The 12052-nt window shown below is 42.2% G+C and overlaps 1 protein-coding gene across 14 annotated transcripts in view; it reads left to right on the top strand.

Annotated features, from left to right (window-relative positions):
* LOC118125979 (protein unc-13 homolog B-like) overlaps window positions 1-12052 on the top strand; it is a 52119-nt gene that overhangs the window by 29035 nt on the left and 11032 nt on the right. For 11 of the 14 annotated variants that reach the window (XM_047344512.1, XM_047344511.1, XM_047344514.1 and 8 more), the window contains 11 exons: window positions 1116-1403; window positions 1491-1581; window positions 8069-8115; window positions 8221-8299; window positions 8564-8569; window positions 9406-9480; window positions 9575-9794; window positions 9880-10107; window positions 10227-10368; window positions 10465-10634; window positions 11918-12033. In XM_047344512.1, coding sequence (XP_047200468.1) covers window positions 1116-1403; window positions 1491-1581; window positions 8069-8115; window positions 8221-8299; window positions 8564-8569; window positions 9406-9480; window positions 9575-9794; window positions 9880-10107; window positions 10227-10368; window positions 10465-10634; window positions 11918-12033 — 1462 coding nt within the window. The remainder of the gene's footprint in view (window positions 1-1115; window positions 1404-1490; window positions 1582-8068; window positions 8116-8220; window positions 8300-8563; window positions 8570-9405; window positions 9481-9574; window positions 9795-9879; window positions 10108-10226; window positions 10369-10464; window positions 10635-11917; window positions 12034-12052) is intronic. The other 3 variants (XM_047344516.1, XM_047344515.1, XM_047344504.1) reach the window with 1 other exon arrangement.

Raw genomic sequence — 12052 nt, 5'->3', positions numbered from 1 at the left:
CATTGACATTTTGGAAAAAATGTATTCCCTGTCCAGCTCTGCAATCCATCCTCACCAGTTTCATTTCAGTTTTAGCTTGACCTTACATATTTGTCTCTCTGTGTGTGTGTGTGTATGTGTCTATTCTTTGATATGTGTAATTTCATGTCTAGCATCTCCCATAACTTAATTTGTGATTTTGAAACAGAATTCCAAAACAAAATTTGCATATTTGTACATGGACAATTAAAAAATAAATGTAACGTAATTAATTACTGCATTTAAGACATGATTAGATGTACTACTACTCTGATAAAGACTGATTGGTTTGACTGAACTTTTATAATTAAATTATGTTAATTTTGATCATAATCCTCAAGGATTCATAGTCCAACATTTTCTTAGCAAATTCAAACGTGTCAAGTTTTAATTTTTAGTTTATATATTAAATATAAGAATGACCATCATGACATAACAAGTACTGTACATTTTGTTTGACCATGGAATTCTCATTTGTGTTTATCATTTTAAATTGGGAATAATTATTTTGTCTGTTAAAGTTAATTTGAAACTTCCTCACCATTGAACAACATATGTGCACTTTTGACCTTAAAATTTAATTGGTTGTTAAATTCCACCTTTATATAAGTTTTACTGTCTGCATAGATATACTTTAACCATTGTAGGACACTCAAATATGCAGATACAACCGTGTGCAGATATACAACCTTTTCAGTAAGGTAGATATTTTGTACCTCACATCACAATATTGACAATAATCTAATGTTTTAATGAACATTTTCATTATTTTCCATCATGCAACAGCCTCTGTGTGCGTATACGATACCAATGAATCCTTAGAGAGGATATTGATAAAAGTAGACATCTGCTTTGTTTGTTTGTAAATCTTTTTATTAGATAAGTTGGGTTTGTTACGTCCCAAAAGTCTTTAATTGTATATTGACCTTTTCAGCAGTATAAAAAGTTCAAACTTTCTGTTTTTAACATTCATTTTATGTAACAATCCCTTCTTATCTAGCTTTGGCTAAAGGGAAAAATATATAAATATATACATATTTAGTAATAGAATTTTCTTAATATTGAATATTTTCCTCACTCCTCTCTCACCCATGTAGTCCAGTGGAAAGTAGTCGTTTTGGGTCATCAGGAAACCTGAGCCAGACCAGCTCCCAGCTTAGTGGCCACGAGAGCACCGGAGGGTCAGAACTGGAGGAGTCCTTCCATTCCTTCCACAGCACCGGCTTTCACCCCTCCTCCAATGGACAGCCACGCACTAACGGACACGCTCCCACCAATGGACACTCTCCGGCTGGCGAGCAGGAGATTCATCGGCTGACTCCGGAATCAGGACGAAGCCTGACAAATGGCACCCCAGTGGAGAGAGCATCGTCTAAACTCCAAAGGTACTTTCCTCTTTCAGAACTCAACTTGGCTGTGTATTTACTATAATGAAGATGCTGCCACTTGACTGTTATATTCACGTTGTCTAGGTTCCAAGATGATGGACCACCGTTACCGTTTTCCCCATCTAGAGTTCATTGGTTGAAGGCCATCAATAAAGTCAGGGTTCAGCTCCGGGAGGTAGGAACTGTTTCCTGAGTTTGAACACCAATGTCTGACATAACATATGTTCTGACCCTCTTCTTCTTCCTTACCCCCACCACACATACACATGTCTGACAAACACTCCCAATTCTTTTAATTTGGTTTAGTTGAATCTCTCTGGTTGTTTAAGAATATGCACTGAAATGTATTAGAATCATATAATATCTGCAGTGTCTCTGTCATTTGAATTTTTTATTTTTGATGACCTCTGAGCTGTAATGGTGAAACTACTATGGATTCAATGCTTCATCCATTCATCCTCACCCCAGAAATCATTTTGTACTTGAGAGTGAGAAAATTAGATTTTCTTTCACCGTATGTTTACCACCAACATGGTATTTTAATTCTAGTTAACTGGTCATAACTGGTTACAATGGTCCAGCAAACATTTGCTGATTAAATGGTGATGTGAGATGATGTGCAATTTTTGATATATCACCTTTGCAGTACATTTTATATTCTCAATCTCTGCTTCCTCTGTCTCAGTCTTCATTCATTAATCTTATCTTCACATTAGCCTCTTTTCTAGTGAGAGAAAACAATTTAAGGGATGAGGAGACCTGGCAATTTCAGAGATGTTTATCCTTTGTTTATTTCACATTTTTCGACTCTGTATAATTTTCTGATTAAGTTATTATTTATTTTATTTATTAGGTGACAAAGAGCCACTTATCTCTCTGAATAAGACGGAATTAGATAATTGTTAACGTCAGTGTATCCAATGTTCTCAAATTCACATGGCAAAGCCTTTTTTTAAGCATCAGATGCCCTGTAGTGTCATACCAGACCAATTTCTAACCATTTCTGGAGAATGTGCGTCTATCCTGTGTATCCTGCGTCCATCTAAACTCTCTGGAGAGTGTTCATAATGAAAACATCAGAGTCTCTCAGCTAACTGGTCCGTCCCCTGCATTAATCTTGTTATGGTGTGGCAGTAAATGAGTAGCCTCTCGTAGCCTGGTCGCTTGGCTCCATTACAATGATTGCTTTCCATGGACTGGTCGAGGCGAACATGTACTGTAAGTGACGCCTGCCTGAAGACACACAAGTGTAAATGGAGAGCGAGATGAAAGCTGTCTAACTGCCATTTATTACAGGACTTAGGGAAACACTTAGGACACAAAGCAAAATGCTGAGAAGACTGTAATGAATTAGAATTGGTTGTTAAGCTGTCGAGCGGTGTCACAGAAACCAGAATAATAATAAGAACGCCCGACGTGACACTAAAACATCTTTACAGGCTTGTTTCAAATAGAAAAATCAGAAAGAAAGGAGACGTGTGACATGTTTTTGGCAGTGGCACACATCGGCAAATCACATCACTGAGCTTCAAACTTTGAATAGAAATCACTGAGTGTTGCTGGTGTATTTTATCACCGTTACAAACGGACTTTTGTGAATTGAAGGAGAAATATTGCTAATCGCGGCAGCAGGCAGATGTGGAAACGGTAAAGAGAAGAGTGAGTGAGATTGAGTGCTGGCAGTCTTACAGCCTCAGATTACCCTTGTGCTGGAATACATCGCCAGAGGACGGAGGGAGAGCGAGTAGAGGATGCAAGAGGGTGGGAGGGGATGTACAGATGGCTACTTAACTGAGGGGGAACCGCTGCGAGGTTGTTGTTTGCCACTGTCGCTCTTGACGTTCTGCTGGTAGAAATTAAGGATTCGGCTGTTTCCTGTGTTCTGCAAGTTCTGCAGGATTGATTGAGGCAGAGTAAAACGTTCAATGATACAACTGGGATACATTTTTGAAAAAAAGTGAAGTCCCCCTTATGGATCGTTAGTGTGGATTTTACAGATTTTTGAAAGACGATATCTACAGGTTGTTCTTTCTTTTAATTATCAGGATTATAACCATACAAGGTAAGGTGAGGTTTTCATTTTAATACATATCTATATGCATTTAGTTCAAGTTTGTGTGGACTGATTAAATAATGCATGTTAATACAGAAGTGTATATGAGTGGAACGTTATTTAGTATTTAACGTGTTGTACAGAGGATTTAATAATTCATCACAAATGACAGAAAATTTAGACAATGATATTTTTAATAGAAATCATAATGCTCCAAGTTAATTTCATAATATATTAATTTTTAATTCAGAGTAGTGATACAAAACATTATATTCTCAAAGGATTTTCTTCCTTCCAAACTCTTATCAGGCTGGTACAAACCTTCAGGGCTAAAATGCATATTGAATACTTTCCATGCAGTGGGAGTGTAATGTAGTTATCAACTATTCACTCTTTACAATAACTTACCAAATGGAAAAGGGAAATTCTCGTCCCAAAACTATAATGAAGGCACATAGCATGTCATGTTACTATGATAGCTTATGAAATACCTTATCTCCTACCTGAGATAAACATCCCTCTTGGGCCGGACACTTTAAAAGCTAGAAACTGTGCTGCAAGGATTAGTGTGTTTGTCTAAGGCTTTACTTGAATTCAAGTTAAAAAAACATTTGTCTAACACCTCACGTGGTTATTCTCTATTGACGAATATGACAACACTGATCTCCGTCTAGTATTTACTCTGATGGAATGCAGTGAGCATAAGAGACAGATTTATGTTGCGTTCTGGCCACACAGTAAATCCTGTCAAAGTCAACTTTATTGTCAATTCTGCCGTGTGTACAGGACGTAGATTGAAATGCAGTTTTCTCTCTGATCCCCGGTGTAAACATATAAGTAGACAGAACATATAAGTGCACAGGCTGTAGGCCAGGGGTCAGAGCTATCAAGCTGTGCAGCTGGCAGGGGTCTGAACGAGTGACAGAGCCTCAGACGAGAGAATTGACCTGTCATCTAATTACCGTGCTGTCTTTCCAAAGCGTCCTAATTACAGAGATCTGAGCAGCTGCATGGTGCTCGTTCTTCAAGTTGCCACTCAGTGGAGGTCAGTAAAGACAATGCTGTCCATCACGTGTCTTAACTTTGCAGACAAGTTCTGTCTCTCGCTCTCACACGCTAACCTCAAATATACATGTAGGATTTCATGTGTGTTAAAGTGTATTAACCGAACTTTGCATGGTCATAGTTTGTTGACAGCTGACAACTACCTTGTAATCACAGTGTCAGAAGTTTTAATTCTTTAATCCTTTTTGCGCTTTCTAGGATTCTGGTCATGAAATGAAAGCATATTTATTTGATTTTGTTAACTTTTAGTTAATTAAATTCTGAAATATCAAGAGTTTCCTCTGCTTTGTTGTCAAAATAATGCAGTTTCCTTAAGTCAGTCATCGTGTCATCACTCAGTCGTTTTTCAGTTTGAGATCCTAACTTGTTCTCACACCACTGCGGAGACACTGAGGCAGTGGTTTGTCCATGTGTGGGAACAACTAATCACGAGTGCCACTCCTCAGGGATGTTCCCCAGAGGACAGCTCAGTGGTCATGATGAACCCTACACTTCAGAGCTACCTCCAGCCTCGCCACAGAGGCGAGATCTGCAGAGGAAGGGATCACAGAGCCCCAAAATTGGGCAAAGCCTTCACAGAACGACGCAGAAGTGCCTGCAGGGGGCAGAGGATAGGTCCCAGCATGTCCAGTCATTGGTGGACACTACCTGCTGCCAAGCTGACAACACCATTTCTGATTGCCAGGATGGCATTGGGATTTTGGACAATGCTATATCCAGGCTCACGGACAGGACCAAGAGTAAAGAGGAGAATGTGGAGGAAGAGGAGGAGAAATCAGAACAAGGCTCTGGTAACATAGTGGAACATATCATGAAAGAGCTAAAAGGCATCAACAAGATCCAGGAGGAGATTTCTGACCTGAGGCTGTATCTCACATCTGTGCGAGGCTCAGTGGATGAAGTATCTTGTTGTGTGGATGCAGTGCTCAGTGAAATAGGTGAGATGTACTCTGGGGCTTCGGCTGCAGCTCATCCGAGTCATGTTTCCGAAACACCCCGTATCAGGCGCGGAAGCCTGGGTAGACAGAATGCTATCACATCTCTTTACTGTAGAGACACTAGTCCAGTGCTGGACCGCAAAGATTTAACATGTATACCTTCTCAGAGAACATTTAAACGATGGCACGTTGATGGAAACACTCTCAGTCAGCCAGACCAGCAAATGGACCAACTGAGCCAAGAGCAGCGTTTGAAATTAAACATGCTAAGGTCTACAAACCTTGACCTCTGCTACCTGGAGCTTCATGGTGGCCATGAATACCGAAGCACCAGCTCTTTGTCATCTTGTCACAGTTCCAACTGTCCAGAAGCAGCTTTTCTTTCTGGTAAAACCGAGTATGATAGATGGACTTCTGCTGATATCCAGCACAGTAGAAGTGCAGAAGGAGGCTGGAGTGAGGAGGACATCTGCTCCTCTGCCAACAGCGGAGAAGAGGTGGATAATTGTCTTCATGTTTGGGACAGGTGTGCCACAGATGAAACACGGAGCACCACACCAGGTCATTCTTCACACAACAGTTCTGAGCATCTCTCGTGGCTGTTCGGACTCCATTGCAACTCTCCTCCCAGCTCTTCGAGTACGGTGGACTGGAGACCACCAAGGTTACAAACTGAGGAAGAAAAACTGAACTGCAACTATGCTACAAACTTTCCCTACTCGTATAGTTCAGGTTACCATACCGTGGACGCCTGTGCAAATGATCTGGACAGTGGACCCTCCAGGAGCCTGAGCTGCTCCACTGTTCTGTTGACAGACTGTGATGATGGTTATCCGGAGTCACATTCACCGTGTGATGATTGTCCGTCTTCTGCCCAAACTCTTGATCTAGGGTCCGCTGATAGTTTGGATAGGGAGTGGACAGATCCCAGCATCTCCAGGGGTGATGGAGGAGAATCATTGTCCCAGGCGTCTTCTGTTATAGATTCTGATGGTATAGACAAGACCCCCAATGTAGGTTTTGATGTAACAACTTTCAGCAAGGCTGTGCTGACTTTTAGGTCAGCTTTGAAAGGGGCTTTAAAAAAGTTGGAAGGATCCAACTCTGAAGAAGGGACAGACGGTAGTGGGTTGGAGGCATCCCTGTCCCCTATCCAGCAAGTCAGTGAGACCAAGAAGAAGCAAAATGATTCAGACAATACAGAAGGAGACCTTAGTCTATCAGAGAATCAGGAACAATTTGTCACTCCAAAGGACGAAAGTGAGGCTTCAGTCTATGTAGATTGTGGGGAGACACCTGAGAACCTGTCATTAAATCCTCAAGCATCCCCCCAACAAGTGAGCCACTCTCCCTGCACTACTACTCCGTCCCACTCAGTAGAAATGTCACAGGGAGAAGGAGAATGTCCAACAGATGGGGAACAGTCCAACCTCGATCTGACACCAGATCCTTCTCCACCGAGGCAAGAGGAGAATCCACTGGATCCAGTGCCCGTAGCAGATGAGGTGCGGTTAAGTCCAATCAAGGAAAACCATGTTCCTGACGAGGTCAATGAAGGAAAACCTACAGATGCCGGTCACAGAGAGCGTATCGCAAACTTCCAGCGCATTCTGAGAGAAAAGAGGCAAACCCGTCATAGACTGTCCAAATCTGCTCAGGGGTCCCAAGGCTCCCATGGCTCCCATTGCTCCCATGGCTCTCAAGGGTCTCAAGGGTCTCAGGGGTCTCAAGGGTCTCAGGGATCCCAATCGCAAGACGAGTTCATCCCAGGTATTTTTTTTTTTCTAAGGATATTTTCTCCAGCTTTAAATCACTTGCAAGTCCAGTAATAAAAATAGTAAAAATACAGAATGGTGACTAATTAATGGAAGAAGCACCTGACTAAGATACTGTCTCTTGGTTTTCCTTTAATGTACCACCTTTCTGTACATCTTTAAATAATGTAATCATCACAATGATTAAACAGAATTAAGTTGATTAGTTGATTTAGTTTCTCTCACTTGAAATCACTGTCTTGCAAATGTTCTAACCTGCAGCTTCTCCACACAAACTCCTAATACTTCTGTGATTTGTTCTGTTTTTACTTGGCAGAGTGTTGGAGAGAAGATAATCAGGTCACTCATCCAACATTGGCTCCACATTTAAGCCACTGTTCTTTATTTCTGTTGATTTCAATCGCTGTCTGATAATTGTGGTTATTGTTTACCCCATTATTTGTTTTTGCTCGTCTCTGTGTAATTGGAAATTATTGCAAAATATTCAGTAACGCTTGAGCACACGGTCAAACCCTAATGATACTACATGAAAATACTACATGATTCCCCAGCTCTGTGTCTTAAATTCAGCTGCTTACCTGTGAACCACAACTTTATCTGTCGTTTTGTATCTGCATACAAATAAACTTCATCAATGTTTATTTGTGCCCGTGTTTTAAAAGCATTACCACTTGTTGTTTTTTTTACATTGCATGTTCTGTGACATCAGAGAGGTGAAACTAAACCAAATTGAACTTTTCCATTATCTGTTGTTTTCTTCTCATAACAATACAGCTGTGTGTGAGTCTATGTAAGCTCCCAGCCTAGATTCATATATTCAATATCTTCTAGGTTCGAGATGAAGAATCCAATCCGAGACAGGCCTGGGTCAAACCGGGGTAAGTTATATATAGTTACCCTTTTTCATTTTATTTTCTTGCTGTGACCGTTTTGTGCACTGAGGCCGTTATTTATCTATTCACGCAATTTTTCTTCCGGCACAGTGGCGGTCCTGGTCTGTATGGAATCGACAGTATGCCAGACCTGCGTAAAAAGAAGCCGATCCCCTTGGTCAGCGACGTGGTCAGTACACATCTTTCTTTTGCACTCATACGTCATATATCACCCCTGTTTGTTCTGTACTTTCTTTGTGAGTTCACGTCTTTCTGTTGGTGAGACGCACCTGCAGAACTCAACAGTTACTGTTTGACCTCTGAGCTACACATGGGATGAGATTGTTATCGAGACAGATATGAAACCAGACTGTTAATTTCTCTCTCCCTCCTCTCTTAAACCCCGAAACTATTCCCCACAACTCTCTTGAATGCATTCACTCTCCTTGGTCAGGCTATGGTAAGTTAATAGAACCCAGCTGCCCCTCCCTTTTTTTACTAAACCACAAAATATCAAGTAGGACTAATAAAACAGCAGCTGCCTCAAACCTGACTGTCTTGCAGCATGTGTTGATCTCAGACCTCTCGTTTAACACAAATTAAAACGTTTGCATGCATCCTCTTGGTCATGGGAAGCCTTTTCTGCCTACTTGATATTATCAGTAAAACACCCAATCACCTAATCCCCCCCCCCCTCACTGTTTTGGTTTGTTTCTTTTCTTACTTGCTGTGCCATGGAAATCACTGACGGGTTGAAAAACATTACTAACCACCCAATGTTTTGTCAGATGCTGCTTTTGCTTCAGAATATTAACATTTATATAAATGATTACTTCTTACTACTATTGTTACTTTACTTCACTAGTTGGGAAAACTAATATTACTCATGTATTTTCTGATCATCTGGTAAGAATTCACCAAAAGGGAAAATGTGCATAATTATTGATATATACATATACACATGTATGTATATATTTATAGAAGTATATAATACATGTTTCTGTTTGTGTTGTAACCCTACTCACCACCCTTACAACCTCCCCACTCACCTTTTAACCATACTGACCCCCTCCGTTTTAGTGATATTATTTTGAGGGTGTGCTTGGTTGTGGGTTGTGGTGTGTGTGTGTGTGTGTGTGTGTGTGTGTGTGTGTGTGTGTGTGTGTGTGTGTGTGTGTGTGTGTGTGTGTGTGTGTGTGTGTGTGTGTGTGTGTGTGTGTGTGTGTGTGTGTGTGTGTGTGTGTGAATGTTCAACGCTAATATTAAGTAAACTTTCCTCTGTCGCCTGTGGCTCAGTCGCTCGTCCAAGCCAGGAAGGCGGGGATCGCATCTTCTATGGCTGCACGGTCCTCGTTCAAGGACGAGGAGCTGGTGAGTTTAACAACCGAAATATTGATAATATCGCCACAAGATAATTTTTTGTCGTGTGTCCCGTGCATTAAAATACACGTTCTCCATTCTATAGAAATCCCATGTGTACAAGAAGACGCTGCAGGCTCTCATCTACCCCATATCTTGCACGACCCCGCATAACTTTGAAGTGTGGACTGCCACCACCCCAACATACTGCTACGAGTGTGAGGGGTTGTTGTGGGGGATCGCCCGCCAAGGCATGCGTTGCTCCGAGTGCGGTGTCAAGTGCCACGAGAAGTGCCAAGAGCTGCTGAACGCCGACTGTCTGCAGCGTGAGTAAAGCCCAAAACACGGGGAAATGCTCATACGTGAAGTTCACAGAAGTCCAACAAAGGATTGTTTTACTTTGACGTGCAGGTGCCGCGGAGAAGAGCTCTAAGCACGGAGCTGAGGACAAGACTCAGAATATCATCATGGCCATGAAGGACAGGATGAAGATCCGGGAGAGGAACAAGCCGGAAATCTTCGAACTCATCAGGGAAGTGTTTGTCATCAGCAAAGCCATCCACGCACAGCAGATGAAGACCATCAAACAGAGCGTTCTGGACGGGACCTCCAAGTGGTCGGCCAAGATCACCATCACAGGTACATGCCACAGATTCAAAGTTACAAAAAAGTGGATCAGCTCAACACAGACGTTGGCACCTAAGCATTAAACTTGGAATTCTTCTGCTCGTGTTTGCTGTGTGTGTGTCTTTGTGTAGTTGTTTGTGCACAAGGACTTCAGGCGAAGGACAAGACGGGATCCAGCGATCCGTACGTCACAGTTCAGGTGGGAAAGACCAAGAAAAGAACCAAGACCATTTATGGAAACCTCAATCCTGTCTGGGAGGAGAAGTACCACTTGTAAGTCACTGAATTTTATTGTTTATCAAACCTGTGTATAATGTATTAATGATTGTTTATTTAATGTTTCTATTTCATTGTCCTCCTTTTCACTAGTGAGTGCCACAACTCGTCAGACCGAATCAAAGTGCGCGTGTGGGACGAGGATGACGACATCAAGTCCAGGGTGAAGCAGCGTCTCAAGAGGGAATCTGATGATTTCCTCGGCCAGAGTATCATTGAAGTTCGAACGCTGAGCGGAGAAATGGACGTCTGGTACAACCTGGGTCAGTACTCTGTCCTGCCCTGTATAAAGAGGACCAAGTTATAAGACTAAAAATGTGCCGGTTCCACGAAGGAAACTTTGTCCTAATCGAGGATTTGATCTACTTCTTATGAGATGAACATTCTCAACGTGTATATTCTGTGTGCAGGTCACTTTTAAGTCCAGTCAGTGGTTTGTTTGAACCTCATTACCCACGTTTCCTTTGCCTGCAGCAACGTATCATTTTTCGTTCTTGTACCTTGAAGAAGAGGAGCAGCCTCGAGGCCCATGTTGGCCTGCATGACAATACTGGTTTTCCCATGTAATCCCGTTCCATGAAATTCTAAATCAGCCTCTTTACAATTGCTGAAAGTTGTTCTCTGGGAAAACATCTCTGAAATATTTATACTTCCCCGGTACTGCACCCTCGTGGATGAAGATATTATAATTTGTACTTTATCAGTTCGTTATATTTATATTCAAGAGCTGCTGGTGCATAAACTCTCCCCAGAAGTTATTTCCACATCCATGTTAAATACAGGAGCGAGTCGTTCACTTCTTAAGCACAAAGCATCTTTTTGTTTCTGCTTGATTAAAGTGCCGAAATTAACTGTGACAATAATAAATCTTACACTAGAACAACATTATGCTGAATATGAATGCGCCTATAAATCTGCTGCAAAATATAAAGTGCTCGATTTAATTATCCTCGATCTCCACGTTTAACAGAATATTCCTGTAGGTTGGAGTCATTAGGAATTAGAAATGGAAGCAATATTTATTATCAGTCATGTAATACGCTCCGTGCATTTCAAAACGTTTCCTCTACTCTTATCAGCGTTGTCTCCGAAGCACCCTCCCTCCTTTCTCTCCCCGCTTTGTCCTCCTGATGTGTGATTATCAAGTAGCAGCACTCCAGTCGGAAATCGACCGCTCTGCCGACATGTACAAATTACCCCTAATGATGCGCCTGTCAGGGCAAATAGCAGGGGTGAGCCGCCGAGCACTCCACCTCCAGACGAGCAAGAGCTCAAGTGTCCTGGATGATCAGGCGCGAATCCATACGTCCCCCCCTGCCATTGTCTCCCTCCCGATCAGGACTTCTATTAGTGCTGCCGTCGCTGCACTGCCATCAACGTGTAGAAACAGATCCCCCTACAATAGAACTGCTATCTTAATGGTCTGTAATTAGTGTTGTGTTAACAGACCTGGTTCCATGTGCCGCAGGATTGCATCGGCGTTATGACTCGAGAGGATACGCGAGTGTGAGTGCGTGCGGCTGAATGTGTTTGTGTCTGATTACAGAGAAGAGGACGGACAAGTCGGCGGTGTCGGGTGCCATTCGCCTGCAGATCAACGTGGAGATTAAGGGAGAGGAGAAAGTGGCTCCGTATCATGTGCAGTACACGTGTTTGCATGAGGTACAGTGTGTGGTGCTGC

This window comes from Hippoglossus stenolepis, chromosome 18 (assembly GCF_022539355.2).
Source record: "Hippoglossus stenolepis isolate QCI-W04-F060 chromosome 18, HSTE1.2, whole genome shotgun sequence".
Classification (NCBI taxonomy): domain Eukaryota; kingdom Metazoa; phylum Chordata; class Actinopteri; order Pleuronectiformes; family Pleuronectidae; genus Hippoglossus; species Hippoglossus stenolepis.
The sequence above is the reverse complement of the archived record's forward strand: the minus strand, read 5'-3'. Positions and strand labels throughout refer to the sequence as shown.